The following is a 19795-nucleotide window of genomic DNA, read 5'->3' as shown; positions in this document are numbered from 1 at the left end:
TCTCTTGGCTTCTGAGGCTGATGTAAGGTGAAAATGTTCAGCTGTAACCCCTATTTCAAAAGTTCTTTTTCTTCACAGCTGCCTCATTGTTCTCAATTATTTCTAAAAGTATTTCAACACGTGATTTTGCATAATGTTTGCAAATAAAAAGTGTCATTTCTGCCTTTTAGCTTCCAAGTAAAGTTTCTCATATATATATATATGAGAATATATATATGAGAATATATATATATATATATTTTTTTTTTTTGGAGGGCAAGATATCCTCTAATTTACAATGTTTGAAAACTGCCAGTGGAAGCCAGTTAAAAGGAACTTTTGGATACCTCTGCTTCCCTTGTGGCTCAGCTGGTAAAGAATCTGCCTGCAATGTGGGAGCCCTGGGTTCAAGGCCTGGGTTGGGAAGATCCCCTGGATAAGGGAAAGGCTACCCACTCCAGTATTCTGGCCTGGAGAATTCACAAAGAGACGGACACTACTGAGCGGCTTTCACTTTCACTTTACACTTTCAAAGCTTTCCAGCAGAACCTTGGAACACCAGTTTCTAAGAGAGGAATGGGTTTTCTCTAGTTGGGGAAGGGGGGCCGGGGAGGAGGGGGAGTCTAGCTTAACTCAACTCTGCCCCTTTGCTCCTTTCGTAGGAAACGCCCAGAAAAAACTCTCCCGGCGGGCGATACACCCCTTTCCAGCCCTTACAGACCCCAGGGACCTGTGCGGGAAACCAGAGCCCCGCCCGCTCGGGAGCCCCGCCCCGCCCCGCCCCGCCCCGCCCCGCCCCGCGCTGGCCCCGCCCCCGGGGGCTCCCAGCGCGCGCTGCGCGCGCCCTTCGGGAGGCGGGGCGGCTCAGGCTCACTGCCGGGCCGCGGCGGCTGCCTGCGCTCTCCGCGTCTGGGTCTCCGCGGCCGGTCCTCTCCTGGTGTCTGGATCCCCGGGCCCTGGTGAGTAGCTGGAGGCTTCCGGGCCCAGCTGGCTCAGCTGTGGCCCGCACTGGGGCCCTCAGCGCCTGCGCTCTTACCCGCCAGCCAATCTGCGCGCCTGCAGACGGCCTTTGACCCCGCGCCCCAACGCCCTGCGGCGGCCGCGGCGGGCTGCGCGTCGCTGCGAGTCTCGGGAACGCGGGAGCCCACTCCGTCGCTCTCACACCTAATTTTGCTAGGGTTAGTTTCGTTGTCTTCTATCCTACTTTACCCCGAGCCTGTCGGCCTCGTCTCCGCCGCTTTTTTGCAGCGGAACCTCTTGTCGCCTCGGTATTTTTCCCTCCCCAGGAAGTTGGGAATTTTAGGAGTGATGGAAAAGCCTTTCAGCGCCTAATCCTTTTGTCCCCAAACTCGGCCTTGTGCCTCGGGGGCCAGTGGGGGGTCGAGGCCTACCTGGCCTGGGCTGCGGCGGGAAGGTGGCAGGCTCCGGTCTCCGGACGCCGAGCCGTGGGGAGAGCAGGGCGAGGGTGGGGAGGCCGACGCAGAGAGGCGTTTTCATTCACCTGTTCCTCGTTTGGCACTATCATCGTAGACTGCTAGCGTTTGCTGAGTCGAAGGATGCAACTCTGCTGGAATAGTATCTTTTCCTATTTTCCGGAGGAACCACTGAAAATTTAGGCAGTTAGGACTGTTGGTTTCTGTTTCAGCAGTTAGAGACCCTGCAGATATGAGTTAAGGAAAAGTTTGGAAGTACGTTAAAAAAATAAAACAAGGGAAGATAATGTTAATTATATGACTTCAGAAAAAGGCAAGTAAGACTGGAATGAGTTGGTTATGTTAAAGTATTAAGACGGGAGCTTCCTGGGTGTCTCATTGGTAAAGAATCCACCTGCAGTGCAAGAGACCCTGGTTTGATCCCTGGGTTGGGAAGATCCCGTGGAGAAGGAAATGGCAATTCACTCCAGGATTCTTGCCTGGGAAATCCCATGGACAGAGGAGCGAGCTACATACAGTTCATGGAGTCGCAAAGAGTCAGACGTGTTCAGCAACTAAACAACAACCAAATTTAGACAATAGTTGAAAGAAAAATAAAAAATCTAGGTAATATTAAGTCACAGGATTGCACATCATTTTCATGACAGTATGTTACTCCATTCATATTGAACTATATGTAAACCTTGAAAAAATAGTGTTGTGTAGGGAATCTTGCAGATTTGCAGTTTTATGCATTTTTCTATGCATAAAACATTACCAGAGCTGTTGATGTCAGTCACACAATGAGTATTGAGTATGTAAGAAAATAACCTTTCTTCAGATTAAATTTGGACTACAGTTTATGAGTGATAACAGGTACTGGGAAAAAGTTTGCAGCTGCTCCGTTGGCCATTTAGTTCAGTTCAGTTCTGTCGCTCAGTCGTGTCTGACTCTTTGCAATCCCATGGACTGCAGCATGCCAGGCCTTCCTATCCATCACCAACTTCCGGAGCCTACTCAAACTCATGTCCGTTGAGTTGGTGATGCCGTCCCACCATCTCATCCTCTGTCGTCCCCTTCTCCTCCTGCCTTCAGTCTTTCCCAGCATCCCAGGTCTTTTCAAATGAGTCAGTTCTTTGCATCAGGTGGCCAAAGTATTGGAGTTTCAGCTTCAGCATCAGTCCTTCCGATGAATAGTCAGGACTGATTTCCTTTAGGATGGACTGGTTGGATTTCCTTGCAGTCCAAGGGACTCTCAAGAGTCTTCTCCAACATCACACTTCAAAAGCATCAGTTTTTCCGTGCTCAGCTTTCTTTATAGTTCAGCTCACAACCATACATGACTACTGGAAAAACCGTAGCTTTGACTAGATGGACCTTTGTTGGTAAAGTAATATCTCTGCTTTTTAATATTCTGTCTAGGTTGGTCATAACGTTTCTTCCAAGGAGCAAGTGTTTTTTAATCTCATGACTGCAATCACCATCTGCAGTGATTTTGGATCCCACCAAAAAAAAGTCTCTCACTGTTTCCACTGTTTCCCCATCTATTTGCCATGACATGATGGGTCCAGATATCATGATCTTAAGTTTTCTGAATGTTGAGTTTTAAGCCAAACTTTTTCACTCTCCTCTTTCACTTTCATCAAGAGGCTCTTTAGTTCTTCTTCACTTCTGCGGCAAGGGTGGTGTCATCTGCATATCTGAGGTTATTGATATTTCTCCCAGCAGTCTTGATTCCAGCTTGTGCTTCATCCAGCCCAGCATTTCTCATGATGTACTCTGCATATAAGTTAAATAAGCAGGGTAACAATATAAGCCTTGATGTACTCCTTTTCCTATTTGGAACCAGTCTATTATTCCATGTCCAGTTCTAACTCTTGCTTCTTGAAACTGCATACAGATTTCTCAGGAGGCTGGTCAAAGTGGTCTGGTATTCCCATCCCTTTCAGAGTTTTCCACTGTTTGTTGTTATCCACACAGTGAAAGGCTTTGGCATAGTCAATAAAGCAGAAATAGAAATTTTTCTGGAACTCTCTTGCTTTTTCAGTGATCCAGCGGATGTTGGCAATTTGATCTCTGGTTCCTCTGCCTTTTCTAAATCCAGCTTGAATATCTGGAAGTTCATGGTTCACGTACTGCTGAAGCCTGGCTTGGAGAATTTTGAGCATTACTTTACTAGCGTGTGAGATGAGTGCAATTGTGTGGTAGGTTGAGCATTCTTTGGCAGTGCCTTTTTTTGGTAATTTAGTTAAGTCGTGTGTAAAAAGAAGTTCTACTTCATAGGTTGTTTTGAACATTAAAATGGGGAGATGAGATTATGCTTTACTGAATTTCTGTTAACAAAAGGATACAGGTGTTTACATTAAAACTGACTTGGGCAAAGAACTTGAGGTACAGAAGCTGATTTTGAAAGTTCCAGATGTGTTTTCAATTCAGTTCAGTTGCTCAGTTATGTCCAACACTTTGCAACCCCATGGACTGCAGCACGCCAGGCTTCCCTGTCCATCACCATCCCCCCGAACTTGCTCAAGCTCATGTCCATTGAGTCGGTGATGCCATCCAACCATTTCATCCTCTTTCATCCCCTTCTCCTCCTGCCTTCAATCTGTCCCAGCATCAGGGTCTTTTCCAGTGAGTCAGTTCTTCGCATCATGTGGCCAAAGTATTGGAGCTTCAGCATCAGTCCTGCCAATTAGTATTCAGGACTGATTTGCTTTAGAATTGACTGCTTTGATCTCCTTGCAGTCTAAGAGACTCTCAAGAGTCTTCTCCAACACCACAGTCTAAAGCTAGAATTAGTTATATTTCTCTTCAATGGTTTCTTAGAAAATAATGTTAGGAAAACAGCTAGAAAAAGAAAGCAATCAGAAATCTGTATAACAATAAAAATTAAACAGTGAAATTTTGGGGTCTTTCTGCATAGCAGGATGGGAGCTAATCCATTTTGAAATCATAGTATCACACTGATTCTGGATCTCGCTAGACCTACAAAGTAAAGTCAGTCATTTCAAAGATTGAAAGACCTGCAAATCACAAAAAAACAAAAGTAGAAGCTGAGAGTTTCAAAAGAACAAATGTAAAAAAAAAAAAAAAAATCAAAAGAACAAATGTATTACTTCTGTGTTTCATTTTATCATGTGCCATTTGAAGATGCTAGATTTTCCTTTATCTGATACCCTGAGTATTGAGTAGGTTTCTCCTTTGGAAGCCTATACATCTGTAATTAACTTGGAACTTTTTTCCTCTGAGGTGACTTCTGGAACTTTTTTGTGTTGAAACCAATTAAGTAGTTCTACCACACTTTTTCTACTAAAGATCATTAGACCTGTTAGGCATCTCAAGTTTCATTGTTTTGCTAAGTTGGACACAATAATTTTTATTAAAATGGATTTAAAAAAATATTGGATCTGTCTATTTAGCTATGATTCTTCCTATATAATATGTTCAGTGTAGACTGGGCATGTATGTATGTATAGTCTGTAGAACCTGTTTGTACACATACTGCCCCAATAGATACCAATGTCAAAAACAAAAGGGCCAGAAGTTAAATTTTTTAAGTTGAACATTTACTAGTCATTGACTAAACATAAGGTATATCGGGTTCTACTGTAGTGTAAAGGTAAGGACTCCATTTCTGGCTCTTATGGAACAATCTAGTAGGATGTATAATACATTCAATAGCGGGGTGCAGCAGATAAAGAAATGCCAGTTTAAAAAGTAGGTAACAGTGTCATAATGGACTGTATGGGAAAGTGAGTATTTTTCAGTCTGGAATCATTGGGAGAAGTATCAAGAAGAGGCAACAGTTTAGCTTTGTCTTGATGGATTAGTGTAATAGTCCAGAAATTAGCCATATAGAGAATAGGTATTTAGAGTAAACTGTGTGTTAACTGATTGCTTGCCAGACACCTATCTTTAATAACAATCATCACCAAAATAAATAGTTGTTTGTATTCATTCAGTATTACCCTAAGCCAGAAATGATTCCAGGGGTTTTGTAATACTAACTTCTTTCACCCTTATAAAAATCCCTGAGTGAGGTAATAACTCATTGTAGAGATGAGAAAAGCAGGGAAAATTTCAAGTCACTTACACAGGTGAAAAGGCCAAAAAAAGCCCAGCTAGAGTTTGAACTGCAGAGTCCAAATTTTAAGCACAGGAGACCTGTCTTTATTTAGGTAGATTAGACTTACTGGAATATGAAAGGAAAAGAGAAATAGAGTAAAGGAGGGAGCAGCAGCTTTTATAAATAGATATTTTTGTGTTTTGTGTTCATCTAGTGCTCTGAGAAGTGGGTCTAACAAATATATAAAGGTCTCAGAACTGTTTCATATATTTCTTCACTTTTCTTTTTCTTTTTTTAAAATTAGTTGTATTATTTGATTAAAACATTACCCTTTTACATTTTATTTTGCATATATTATCTTGCATGATTTACAGAACAAATTTGTCAGAAAACAGAACAGTTAATTTTTTTGTAGACAAGTTTTAAAAAAAACTCAGGGTCACACAGGTCAACATAGGTGATTTAAATGTAGATCTTCAAATTCCCAAATCAATATTCTTTCCATTATGTATCCTGACTCTTCCTTGAATTTCGCCCTGTTCAGCTGATCAGTGTTTCAAAAATCCGTCTTATAATTTGTAAACTGAGTAGTTATTGTTCCCATTCTCTATGATTTGTCAATATTCATTACCATTGATTATTTCCTTATAAAATACCTACTGCATTTAAGTTTTTCTTCCTTATGAAATATTATTCTAATTTTAGAAGACAGCATAAGAGAATATCACTAAGTAGTTGATTACCCACAGGTAATCATTATACATTTACGTGCACTTCCTCTCTGTCTCCTTAATATAGTTGAGCTCCTGTTACATGCTTGTTTTTTTCCCTACTTAATGACTTGTCAAAAATTCTCCGTTTCTTAAGTAAAGGGAAAGATTTGTTTTTATCTTGTCAACTTTGAAATTTTAGGACAACAAATCGTAGAGGCGGGTCAGAATGGTAGTATCATCCCTTTATTCATGTACACAAGACTGCCACCTTCCGTGCAAAGGAATGTTACCCTCTGTAGATAATCAACCTTATTAGATTCTTATATTTCTGTTTCTTCTGCTCACTTGGGAAAATCTATTTTTTTTCTTATTGTCATTTTGCTTTTTTCACTTAGCAGTATATCCACAGAATCACTTCCTTTCATCTCAGAGCTCTTCCTCATTTTTTCTGAATACTCAGTATTTTACAAACAATCCTGCATATTAACTTATGTACTTACTATTGGTTGTGTATTTTCAAGGTAAATTCTGTGAAGTAGGATTCTTGAATCAAAGGAAAATGGATGTGTAATTTTGTTATTTATTGCCCAGTTCCCAAAAAGGTTGTATAGATTTCATTCATTATCAGTGTATAAGAGTGCTTATTTTCTCACTGTTCTTGCCAGCAGGATGTAGTTTCATGCTTTTTATTTTTTGCCAATCTCATAGATAAGAAATGATACAATTGTGTGGTTTTAATTTACATTTTTCTAATATTGAATGATACAGAAGATCCTTCAAATAATTTCATTCAGATTGTCAGTTGTCCTTTCACTTTATTTTGTAGTGTTTTTTGATGTATATATTTAAAAATCTATGTAGTTAGTCTTTTTTTTAATTTATTGCATCTGAATTTTGAGTCTTAGATATAGAAAGTCTTTTATTACACTAAGGATATAAGCCAATTCAGATGGGATTATGTGAATATTTGAATGATTCTAAGCCCTACAGCTTACATTATTCTTTGAGAGATTAAGGTGGGAAATAGGGGCATTATTTAAAATCTCTGCTTCAAAAGTAGCATCAGAGAAGCTGAGAATATAAGGAAAAAATGGCAGCTGAGAAAATGAACAGAGCTTTCGGTAGTTTCATGGCTCTTTGGGGACCAAATTGGAATTCAGGGTCCTTCTAAAGCCCACCCTAGAGGAGGAATCTTGGTAAAGACTTGTGACTTTGATTTCAGAACTTGTACTTACAAGTTATACTTATAAAGGAGTAAAGATGAATCAGAAATACACCATATATTTGCAAGGACTTAAAGCCAGTTTTGAAGATTTCCGTCTGTGGTTGTTGCTGTTCAGTCACTAAGTTGCGTCCCACTTTTTGCAGCCCTGTGAACTGCAGCACACCAGGCTTCCCTGTTTCAATTTGCTCAGGCTCATGTCTGTTTGAGTCAGTGGTGCCATCCAACCGTCTCATCCTCTGTCGCCTTCTTCTCCTCTTGACCTCCATCTTTGCCAGCATCAGTCTTTTCCAATGAGTTAGCTGTTTGCATCACATGTCCAGAGTATTCGAGCTTCAGCTTCAGCACCAGCCCTTCCAATGTGATTATACTAAGATAATCTTTCTCTACCCTAAAAGTCTTCAAGAAATAAAAATAAGCTTTCTTTTAAGGAAATGACATGTCGAGCCTCACATTATCTCTGAAACTTTTTATATTCTATGTATAGCATTTAGTAAAAACAATAATTTAGCCTATAAAAAAAATAGTTACTGTCTGGATATTAAGAGGAAAAAACCCAACAGGCAATAGAAACAGAATCCTAAGATTCAAATTCAGGTTATTAGAGGTAGACTGTAAATAAATGGAATTACAAAACTCAAGGAATAGGGAATTTTAACAGAAAACTGATATCTTTGAGAAGAATCAAATGAAAATTTTAAGACTAAATTTCTAACTGAAATTAGTTGCCTCTGAAGAGAGTCAGGAAATTGAAGATAGTTCAGAAGAAAATATTCAGACTGAACCATGGAGAGACAAAAGGAGGAAAATTTTAGAAATGTTTAAGGAACACATGGGACATAGAATTCTGATGTGTGTAATGTACTCCATAATGCGAGATGAGAGGCAAGATCAAATTGAGTCTAACACTTGAGTTGGTGAAATGGCGTGGGGGAAAAAAGGTGATTATAATTGAGGCAGTCACATAATAAGTTTGTTGAAATTAAGTTTGTTGAATGACTAGGCTTTTTATATATTCATAGATATTTCCTTTTTAAATCTGAAGTTTTGATTTTATATTTAGAAAATTTTAGTCTCTCTGGATGGAATGTTTCTTTTCTATATCAGTATATGTAAAATATGTCCAAAGGATGAAGAATATATTCACTTTCTTAAATAACATGCTTAACATCTTTACCTGACAAAAATGTAATTGTGATATTTCCAAATAAATACTGCTATCAGTCTAATTGTGTATAGATTTTGTAGCTATTAATATTTGATTATATAATTAACACCATAATACTCTTTAAAAATTTTCAGTTTAACAAACTTTATGAATTTTAGTTTTCCTTTTGAATATATTGGAAAATATTATTAATACCACTTACTAATAGTTGTGTTTCAATACGTTACAGCTAAACATTTACCATTTTGGAGTTTAAAGGATGACATCATGGCAAAATTTCGAAGAAAGACTTGCTTCATTTTGTCACTTTTTATTCTACTTTTTTTCTCTCTGATGATGGGTTTAAAAATGCTGAGACCAAATCAAGCAGCTTTTGGAGATCCTTTTGGACTTGACCTTCTTCCAGAAATTCGGCAACAAACTCCTCATTTGACGAAAGTTTTTGATTCCCAAAAGAGTGACAAAATCAACAGTGAAACCAGCATCAAGAACTTAAAAACTGAGGAAATCACTGTGAAAGCTTCCGTAGCCTCTGAACCTCGTCCAGAAGAACTGCCACCTCTGAATTATTATTTACATGTATTTTATTACAGTTGGTATGGAAATCCACAATTTGATGGTAAATACATACATTGGAACCATCCAGTTCTCTCACACTGGGACCCTGGGATAACCAAGAAATACCCCAAAGGGAAGCACAACCCCCCTGATGACATCGGCTCCAGGTTTTATCCTGAGCTGGGAAGTTACAGCTCTCGGGATCCTTCTGTCATTGAAACTCACATGAAACAAATGTACTCAGCTTCAATTGGTAAGTATTTTAGATATGTATGTGAATGTATAAGTAACTTTTTGTGGAACATTAATTACTAATTAACCTTCCCTGCTGGCTCAGTGGCACATTTCGCCTGCGATGCAGGAGACAGGGGTTCGATCCCTGGGTTGGAAAGATCCCCTGGAGAAGGAAATGGCAACCCACACCAGTATTCTTGCTAGGAAAATCCCATGAACAGAGGAGCCTGGCAGACTACAGTCCATGGGGTCAGAAATTATTAATTAGTCTTGCATTATAAGTTTATAATTTTAAACTTACAAACTCTAGATTAAACTGTTGTTATAACATGTTAACACTAACATTTCTGGGTGTATTATTTTTATTGATTTCTAATTTAATATTCTGTGAATTTTATTAAATTATGATTGACATAAGATACAATGAATTCTCTCACTTTATGTTATACATCTGTTTAAATATCGCCCCAATTATGAAGTAAAATATTCTATAACCCCCGAATTTTTGTCTGCTATTTAGCTCTCCCTATATTCAAGGAAACTGTGTATCATATAGAGTAGTTGTTGTAAATATTTTACTATTAAATAAAATTAGAATCATTAAATATTTGTGTGTATGTATGTGTGTGGGGGGGAGTATTTTACTCAGCGTGCTATTTTGAAATTTAGTCATTACTGCCTAGTCGTATTCCATTGTATAATTGTAGTGATTTGTTTCTGCATTCATCTTGGTGCACATTTGTACTGTTTCAAATTTTAGGCATGTAGCATATAATTTGGTGTTTTTTAAAAAAAAACTAGTTTGATAATCTTTTCTTTTTTAACGCCTGTTTATTTCATTTGTTTTAATATTGATATAGTTGATTTTACATGTTTCATTTTGCTACTTGTTTTCCGTTTATTTCATCTGTTCTAGCCCTTTACCCCAATTTTTTCTGCCTCTACTTGTATTGAAAATGTTTAGTCCATTTTATATTCTTTTCTGACTTGTTAGGTATAGTCCTTCATTTTATGATTGGTCTGACATTTACAATATGCACCTTTAACTGATGGGAAGTCACAAAGTATTCCTACTGCTTTCCCCTCTTCCCTTCAACTTTTTCTTCCCTCTAATTTCTGGCACTTCAATCCATTACATAGAATCATATCCCACAGGTCAATAATATAGAAAAATATGTAACTGAGTGTATGAAAATTCAACTCATTAATATCCCCTTTATAAAACTCTCCCTGTTTTGATTCCGTCTTCTTTGTGTCTCTACCATTAGGGCCAAAAGGAGAAATTGAGTGTTCTTAAATTTTTCTGACTCTTCACAAGGTGCCAACTCACTGTTAAGCTGATACGGGTAGTGAGACATGCAAGATTTTTTCCTGAACAAAATACTACAGAGACCTGTGAATCTATTATGTATCAGCTTTGTGCAAGATGACTTGTTTTTTTTTTTTTTAACTGGAGTATAGTTGCTTTCTAGTGTTTCTGTTGTACAGCAAAGTGAATCAGCCATACCTGTGCCTAGATTCCCCCGTTTTTGGATTTCCTTCCCGTGGTCACCGCAGAGCATTGAATAGAGTTCCCTGTGCTATATAGTAGGTCTCCGCAGTTACCTGTTTACACACAGTGTGTGAATGTCAATCCCAGCTCCCAGGCCATTCCACTCCCTCCTCACTGCTTGGTGTCCATTCATTTGTCCTCTACGTCTGTGTCTCTGTTTCTCCTTTGCAAATAGTTGATCTGTACCATTTTTCTAGATTGCACATACATGCATTCATATACGATATTAGTTGTTCTGACTTACTTCGCTCTCTGCAACAGTCTCTAGCCCATCCGCGTCTCCACAGTTGGCACAGTTTTGTTCCTTTTTATGGCTGAGTAATATTCCGTTGTGTTCATATACCCCTTCTTTATCCATTCCTCTGTTGAGGAAAATTTAGGTTGCTTCCATGTTCTGGCTATTGTAACTAGCGCTGCAATGAACACTGGGTGCATGTATCTTTTTGAATTGTCATTTTTTCCAGGTGTATGCCCAGGAGTTGGATTACTGAGTCATCTAGTATTTCTAGTTTTAGTTTTCTTAAGGAACCTCCATACTGTTCTTCATAATGACTGTGTCAGTTTACATTGATTAAAGTATAAGAGGATTCTCTTTTCTCTGTATCTTCAATAACACTTGTTATCTCTTGTTTTTTTGATGATAGCTATTGATACAGGTACAAAAGGATATCTCACTGTGGTTTTGACTTGTAAATATTTTCCAGGTGATTAGTAATTTTTTTCATGTGCCTCTTGGCCATTTGTAACTCTTCTTTGGAAAAAGGCCTGGTTTTTGTTACTGAGTTATATGAATTTTTGTAAATGATGGATATTAACCCCTTAATTCATTACATGATATGCAAAATAATTTCTCCTATTCAGTATATGTCTTTTAGTTGTGTTATTATGCTTTTGCTCCGCAGAAGCTTTTAAGGTTGACATAGTCCTGCTTTAAGATTTTTTCTTTTGTTATTTGTGCTTTTGCTGCCATATGCAAAGTATCAGTGCCAAGACCAGGTTCAGAGATCTTCTTTCCTGTGTTTACTTCAGGGAGTTTTATATCAGGTCTGCCTTATATTTTAAGTCTGTGATCTCTTTCAAGGTGCTTTTTGTGAGTAGTATAGGATAGACCCAATTTCCTTTTCTGTGTGTGGCTATCCAATTTTCCCAGCACCAGAGACTGTTCTTGGTACTCTTGTCATGTATTAGCTCCTCGAGGTGTAGAACCAGATTGTTTCTTTGTAAGTTTCCCCATTTCTTAACATCTTCATTTTATGACTACAAATATCCCTTTCAGAATGGCTTTTGGAGCATCCCGTAAGAAAGTGAAAGAGGAGAGTGAAAAAGTTGGCTTAAAACTCAGCATTCAGAAAACTAAGATCATGGCATCTGGTCCCATCACTTCATGGCAAATAGATGGGGAAACAATGGAAATAGTGAGAGACTTTATTTTTGGGGGCTCCAAAATCACCGCACATGGTGACTGCTGCTATGAAATTAAAAGATGCTTGCTTCTTGGAAAAGTTATGACCAACCTAGACAGCATATTAAAAAGCAGAGATATTATTTTGCCAACACAGATCCGTCTAGTCAAAGCTATGATTTTTCCAGTGGTCATGTATGGATGTAAGAGTTGGGCCATAAAGAAATCTGGGCACTGAAGAATTGGTGCTTTTGAACTGTGGCGATGGAGGAGAGTCTTGGAGTGCAAGGAGATCCAACCAGTCCATCCTAAAGGAAATCAGTCCTGAATACTCATTGGAAGGACTGATGCTGAAGCTGAAACTCCAATACCTTGGCCACCTGATGTGAAGAACTGACTCATTGGAAAAGACCCTGATGCTGGGAAAGATTGAAGGCAGGAGGAGAAGGGGACGACAGAGGATGATATGGTTGGATGGCATCGCCGACACGATGGACGAGTTTGAGGTGGCTCCTGGGGTTGGTGATGAACAGGGAGGCCTGGCATGCTGCAGTCTATGGGATTGCAAAGAGTCGGACATAACTGAGCGACTAAACTGATAGGTTTAATAAAAAGTGATTTTATTTTCATTTAAGATAATCTTTGGTTCCTATTTTGATTTCTTCTTTCACCCATTGGTTGTTCAGGAGTTTCTTGTTTATTTTTCACATATCTGTAGATTTTCCAACTCTTTTGATTGTTAGAAGTATAGCTGCCATGGCTTCATTTTGGTTCCCACCTGAATGGAATGCCTTTTCATCTTTTCACTTTGAGTTTATTGGAATCCTTAAAGCTTTCTTGTTGGAACCTTAGAGTTGGCTCTTGTTTTTCATCCTTCCAGGCCCTTATGTGCCTTTTGATTACTGAATTCAATCCACTTTTGTTTAGAGTAGTTATAAATACTTAAGGACTTATTCAGCAGTTCAGTCACTCAGTTATGACTGACTCTGCGACCCCATGGACTGCAGCATGTCAGGCTTCCCTGTCCATCACAAAATCCCAGAGCTTGCTCAAGCTCATATCCATCAAGTCAGTGATTCCACCCTACCATCTCATCTTCTGTCGTCCCCTCCTCCTTCTGTCTTCAGTCTTTCCCAGCATCAGGGTCTTTAACAATGAGTCAGTTCTTCGCATCACGTGGCCAAAGTATTGGAGTTTCAGCTTCAGCATCAGTCCCTCCAATGAATATTAAGGACTCATTTCCTTTAGGATTGAATGGTTTGATCACCTTGCAGTCCAAAAACTCTCAAAGAGTCTTCTCTGACAGCACAGTTCAAAAGCATCAATTCTTCAGCGCTCAGCTTTCTTTATGGTCCAACTCTCACATCCATACATGACTACTGGAAAAACATAGCTTTGACTTGATGGACCTTTGTCAGTGAAGTAATCTCTCTGCTTTTCAATGTGCTGTCTAGGTTGGAAATAGCTTTGCTTCCAAGGAGCAAGAGTCTTTTAATTTCATGACTGCAGTCACTGTCTGCAGTAGTTTTGGAGCCCAAGAAAATAAAGTCTCTTCACTGTTTCCATTGTTCCCCATTTATTTGCCATGAAGTGATGGGACCAGATGCCATGATCTTCGTTTTCTGAATGCTGAGTTTTGAGCCAACTTTTTTACTCTCCTCTTTCACTTTCATCAAGAGGCTCTTTAGTTCTTTGCTTTCTGCCATAAGGGTGGCGTCATCTCCATATCGGAGGTTATTGATATTTCTCCTGGCAATGTTTTTTTTTTTTTTTAATTCTCCCAGCAATCTTGATTCCAGGTTGTGGTTCATTCAGCCCGGCATTTTGCATGATGTACTCTGCATATAAGTTAAATAAGCAAGGTGACAATATACAACCTTGATGTACTCCTTTCCTGATTTGTAACCAGTCTGTTGTTCCATGTCCAGTTCTAATTGTTGCATCATGACGGGCATACAGATAGCTCAGGAGACAGGTTGGTCTGGTATTCTTATCTCTTTAAGAATTTTCCACAGTTTGTTGTGATCCACACAGTCAGATGCTTTGATGTAGTCAATATAGCAGAAGTAGATGTTTTTCTGGAACTCTCTTGCTTTTTCGATGATCCAGTGGATGTTGGCAATTTGATCTCTGGTTCCTCTGTCTTTTCTAAACCTAGCTTGAACATCTGGAAGTTTACAGTTCACGAATTGTTGAAGCCTACTTGGAGAATTTTGAGCATTGCTTTGCTAGCCTGTGAGATGAGTGCAATTGTGTGGTAGTTGGAACATTGTTTGGCATTGCCTTTCTTTGGGATTGGAATGAAAACTGACCTTTTTCAGTCCTGTGGCCACTGCTGAGTTTTCCACATTTGCTGGCATATTGAGTGCAGCACTTTCACAGCATCATCTTTTAGGATTTGAAATAGCTCAACTGAAATTCCATCACCTCTGCTAGGTTTGTTTGTCGTTTTTCCTGTGGCCCCCTTGACATGGCATTCCAGGATGTCTGGCTGGATGTTTTTTGGTATAGTTCTTGTGTGTATTCTTGCCACCTCTTTTTAATGTCTTCTGCTTCTGTTAGGTCCATACCATTTCTGTTGTTTATTGTGCCCATCTTTGCATGAAATGTTCCCTTGGTATCTCTGATTTTCCTGAAGATATCTCCAGTCTTTCCCATTCTGTTTTCCTCTATTTCTTTTCATTGATCACTGAGGAAGGCTTTCTTATCTCCCCTGCTATTCTTTGGAACTCTGCATTCAGATGGGTATATCTTTCCTTTCCTCCTTTGCCTTTAGCTTCTCTTCTTATGAATGGCATTAAATTAAAAGTATTTGTTAATGCTACCTTATTGTGTGATGGTTTCGTATTTCCGGTATTATCTTTTCTACCTGCATTTGTAAAGGTTGTTTTCCATGATGGTATGCTCTTTCTCCTCCTTTTTTGTCTTTTATTGATCTGGTCTTGATTTTTGTTTTATTGTTACCAAAGGGTTAGTTAAAACATCTTACAGATAAAACAGCCCAGTTTAGGCTAATAGCAATTTCTTTTTAACTTGTAAAATTTTTCCTTAGTGTGCAGAGGATGAGATGGTGAGGTAGCATCACCGACTCAATGGACATGAATTTGAGCAACCTTCAGGAGATGGTGGAAGACAGGAACCTCACGTGCTGCATTCCATGGGGTCACAGAGAGACAGACATAGCTTAGCTACTGAACAACAAGAAAGTGTCTACCATTTTGCTCCTCCCTTTGTATTATTGATGTCACAGTTTACCTCTTTTTGTTGTATATTTATGAATAACATATAGTAGCTATACTTCCCCTACTCTCTCATTTAGACTTTGTTCTCTTGTTGAGTGGTTAGCACACCATCCTACTACATAGTTATAGTTTTCTAAGCCTACCTGTATGCTTCTCTTCTTTCCCAGTGCATTGTGTAATTCTGTGTGCTTTCATGTGACTGACTAGCTTGTTTTCCTTTTAGCTTGAACTCCTTTTAGCATTAAGTACAAGGCTGATGTAGTGTTGGTGAACTCCCCTAGATATTGTTTGTCTGGAAGTCTTTGCTTCTTTGTATCTGAGGGATAACTTTGCTACATAAACCATTCTTGGCTGGTAAGTTTTATCTTTCACCTCTTCAAATATGTCACTCCATCGTCCCCCTGGTCTGAAGAGTTTCGGTAGAGAAATTAGTCGTTCAGTTGTGTTTGACTTTGCGACCCCATGGACTGTAGCCCACCAGGCTCCTCTGCCCAAGGAATTCTCCAGGAGCAGGTAGCCATTCCCTTCTCCAGAAGAATCTTTCTGACCCACAGATCAAACCCAGGTCTCCCACATTGCAGGCAGATTCTTTACCATCTGAGCCACCAAGGAAGCCCAACTTTGCTAGATAAACCATTCTTTGCTGGGCATTTTTATCATTGAACTCTTCAAACATGTCTTTCCACTGTCCCCTGGCCTGAAGGGTGTCTGCAGAGAAATCTGCTGATAGACTAATGGTAGTCCATTGTAGCTTCCATTCTTTTCTTTTTTTTTTTTCCCTGCCTGCCTTTAAAATCTTAGAGGGTGTCTTTTTGCTTTGAGATAGCAGGATGATCTGTTAGCTTTGTAAACTTATATGTCCCAGCCTTTCCTCAGATTTTGGAAATTTTCACCTCTCCTTTCTTTTTTTTTTTTTTTTTAAATATTTATTCATTTATTTGGCTGCACCAGGTCTTGGCTGCAGCATGTGGGATCTAGTTCCCTAACCAGGGATCGAACCTGGGCCCCCTGCATTGGGAGCTCAGAGTCTTAACCACTGGGCCAGCAGGGAAGTCCCCTCTCCTTTCTTTAACTCCCTGCCTTCCTCCTTCTCTGCCTGGAATCCTGAGTATCCTGATATCTGTCTTTTTGATGGATTTCCATTGAGCACGTAGAGTTTCTTTGTTCTCTTTTGTTTAAATTCCCTCTTTTCTTCTATCATTTTAAAATTCCTGCCCTCTAAGTTACATTTTTTCCTTCCGTGTGGCGGCCTTGTTGCACTGCATACTTCAGGTCACTCATTGAATTTTGCTTGGTTCTTTTAAACAATTTTAATAATTTCCTTCTCTTTAATAAAGAATCATTTGCTCATCTTTTTATTCTTGAGTTCATTGAAATGTCTTTCTAAATTCTCTTGTAATTTGTTGAGTTCCTTTAGACCAGCTAATTTGAATTCTTTATTGGATTGTTTGTTCTGCACATTCTAGCTTGGTTGCTGGAAAGTATCAATACTAGTTTCTTTTTGTCGTGCTGTATTTCCTTGATTTTTTTATTGTTCTCGTGAGCACATGTTGAAGCTGTCGCGTTTGAAGCAGCTGATGCCTCCTTAACTCTGCTTGTGCCCTCCTCATATCCATTGTATCTTTATAGTGTTGATATTTGAGTTTTTTTCCTGTAAAGCTGTATCTGCTCCAGTATACTTCTTACCTTTTGGGGCAAAGTTTTAAGCATAAATGCCTACTCGGCTTTTAACATTTTCCCATGCTGGCTTTTGGCAACCTCTTGTTATCTAGAAACTGGCCACTGTAGATCAGGGGTTTTGTGGTTTCTACTCCTGTGTTGATTGTGGTGGTTTGCTTTCTTAGTGGACTTCCTGTTGCCAGAATACATTTCTGGAGGCTTACTCAGGAGCAAGCACAAGGAGCCCATGGCAAAGTGGGAGGAGGTGTGGGCTGTAGGGTTGAGGTGCAGTGAGGGTGGGAGTGGGGGGGGGCTGTAGCGTTGAGGTGCATTGAGGGAGGGGGAGGGGGCTGTAGCATTGAGGTGCACTGGAGGGGGGCTGTAGGGTTGAGGTGCATTGGGGGAGGAGGGGGGCTGTAGGGTTGAGGAGCACTGAGGGAGGAGGGGGGCTGTAGGGTTGAGGAGCACTGAGGGAGGAGGGGGCTGTAGGGTTGAGCACTGAGGGAGGAGGGGGCTGTAGGGTTGAGGAGCACTGAGGGAGGAGGGGGCTGTAGGGTTGAGGAGCACTGAGGGAGGAGGGGGCTGTAGGGTTGAGGAGCACTGAGGGAGGAGGGGGCTGTAGGGTTGAGGAGCACTGAGGGAGGAGGGGGCTGTAGGGTTGAGGAGCACTGAGGGAGGAGGGGGCTGTAGGGTTGAGGAGCACTGAGGGAGGAGGGGGCTGTAGGGTTGAGGAGCACTGAGGGAGGAGGGGGCTGTAGGGTTGAGGAGCACTGAGGGAGGAGGGGGCTGTAGGGTTGAGGAGCACTGAGGGAGGAGGGGGCTGTAGGGTTGAGGAGCACTGAGGGAGGAGGGGGCTGTAGGGTTGAGGAGCACTGAGGGAGGAGGGGGCTGTAGGGTTGGGGAGCACTGAGGGAGGAGGGGGGCTGTAGGGTTGGGGTGCCCGAGGGTGCGATAGGCCCGTGAGCCACACCAGTGTGGGCTCCCAGCAGGCTCATGGGTGGCCTTCCTGCTCGGCGGTGTCCCTTTCCTCCTCTTTGCCGTTATCCCCCCTCCCCTGAGTTGCGAAGCTCCCACCGCAGCACTCCAGGTGAAGAGAAGTGGATTTCTCCAGCATATCCTGCCCAGGTGCTCACTTTATCCCGTGAGGGAGGAGTGGCCTCCCCTGGGTAAATCAGCCTTGTTCAGCGTTTGCAGCACCAGTGAAGTTTTCCATACTTCCTGCTCTCTGACCAAATTCAGGACCTATGGTGAGCGCTGGACTGACGCAAGTTTTCGTGCATGCCTAAGTGCCTGCCAGGGACAGCAGTCGCCCACTCTTTGCCTGAGAGCAGCCAGTGGGGTCTGGGCAGATTGACTGGCCTAGTAAAGAACCCGCCTGCAAGGCAGGAGATTCGGCTTCAACCCCTGGGTTGGGGAGGGTCAACCCCTGGGTTGGGAAGATGCCCTGGAGGAGGAAACAGCAACCCACTCCAGTATTCGTGCCTGGAAAATCCCATGAACAGGGGAGTCCAGTGGGCTACAGCCCATGGCGTTGCAAAGAGTTGGCCATGAGCGTGTGCCTGAGCCCACGCTGGTTTGGTAGCCCTCTTTGTCTGTTTCTTACTTGCCTCATTATTGGAAGAGATTCCTCACAGGGCCCTTGGAGTAAGGTACTAGATCCCAAAATAACCTAGAAGTAATAAAAGGATGTCTCATTCACTGACCATCTTACGCCACCATGTTGCTGATATCACTTCCTATTATACTTATCATTATTAGACAAAGAATAAGTGGACTTACTGTAAAAATTGTGAGCACAGAACACTATTTTGGTCCATGGACTTTTCCTGCTGACACTGGCGTTTTTTGAATTGAAGAAGATAGTCAGTGAAGACTATTTAAATTGCTATATGAATGTGCTTTGACTTGTTTAAAATTCATATTTTTCCCTTGATATAAATGGCCTTGTTTTTCCTTTTATTGAAATTGCTGTGTGAAATAATTATACTTTTGTATCACCCAGTGCAAGCTGGTTAATTATTTGTTTTACAATTAAAGTGTTATGTGTTTTAAATATTAGTGGTCTTACCTTTTTTTTTCCTGCAAAAAGAATGATGAAATTAGAATGAAGTATTAATGTAGTATTTAAACTCTAACCATTATAATAATGTATCAGATAGAAGTAGCCACTGATAGATATATATCCTTTTCAAGTCTTTAAAGTACCATAGACAAGTACTTTCCATTTTTTAATTTTCTATAAAATGCTCAAAAAAACATAGTCAGATATTCAGAATAATGGCCCCCAAGATGTACACAGTCTAATCTCTGGAATCTTTGAATATGTTGTCTTAAAATTTAAAAGGAATTAAGGTTGCAGATGTATAATTAGGGTTGCTAATTGGTTGACCTTGAAATAGGACTGATATATTCACTGGAGTCCCTAAAAGTAGAAGAGGGAAAGGAGAGATAAGTGATCTAAGTTGGAGATAAGTCACCTAAAAAGGGCTTAGTAAAAAAAAAAAAAATAGAAAGGGCTTAGTTTGCAGGGCCTGCCTTTGAAAATGGGGTTAGAAAAATCAAGAGCCAAACAACGTGGTGTCTTCTGT

At 40.4% G+C, this 19795-nt stretch overlaps 1 protein-coding gene across 3 annotated transcripts in view; it reads left to right on the top strand.

Annotated features, from left to right (window-relative positions):
* The first annotated feature begins 808 nt into the window (after positions 1-808).
* Positions 809-19795, top strand: part of MANEA (mannosidase endo-alpha) — a 62819-nt gene continuing 43832 nt past the window's right edge. Inside the window, exons 1-2 of one of the 3 annotated variants that reach the window (XM_065911448.1) lie at positions 809-938; positions 8790-9371. In XM_065911448.1, coding sequence (XP_065767520.1) covers positions 8828-9371 — 544 coding nt within the window. In that variant the 5' untranslated portion in view covers positions 809-938; positions 8790-8827. Of the gene's footprint in view, positions 939-1042; positions 1158-1186; positions 2777-8789; positions 9372-19795 lie in introns of those variants that run through there. The other 2 variants (XM_065911449.1, XM_065911447.1) reach the window with 2 other exon arrangements.

Source organism: Muntiacus reevesi, chromosome 19, assembly GCF_963930625.1.
Source record: "Muntiacus reevesi chromosome 19, mMunRee1.1, whole genome shotgun sequence".
NCBI lineage: Eukaryota > Metazoa > Chordata > Mammalia > Artiodactyla > Cervidae > Muntiacus > Muntiacus reevesi.
This window is presented reverse-complemented; position numbering and strand designations above follow the sequence as displayed.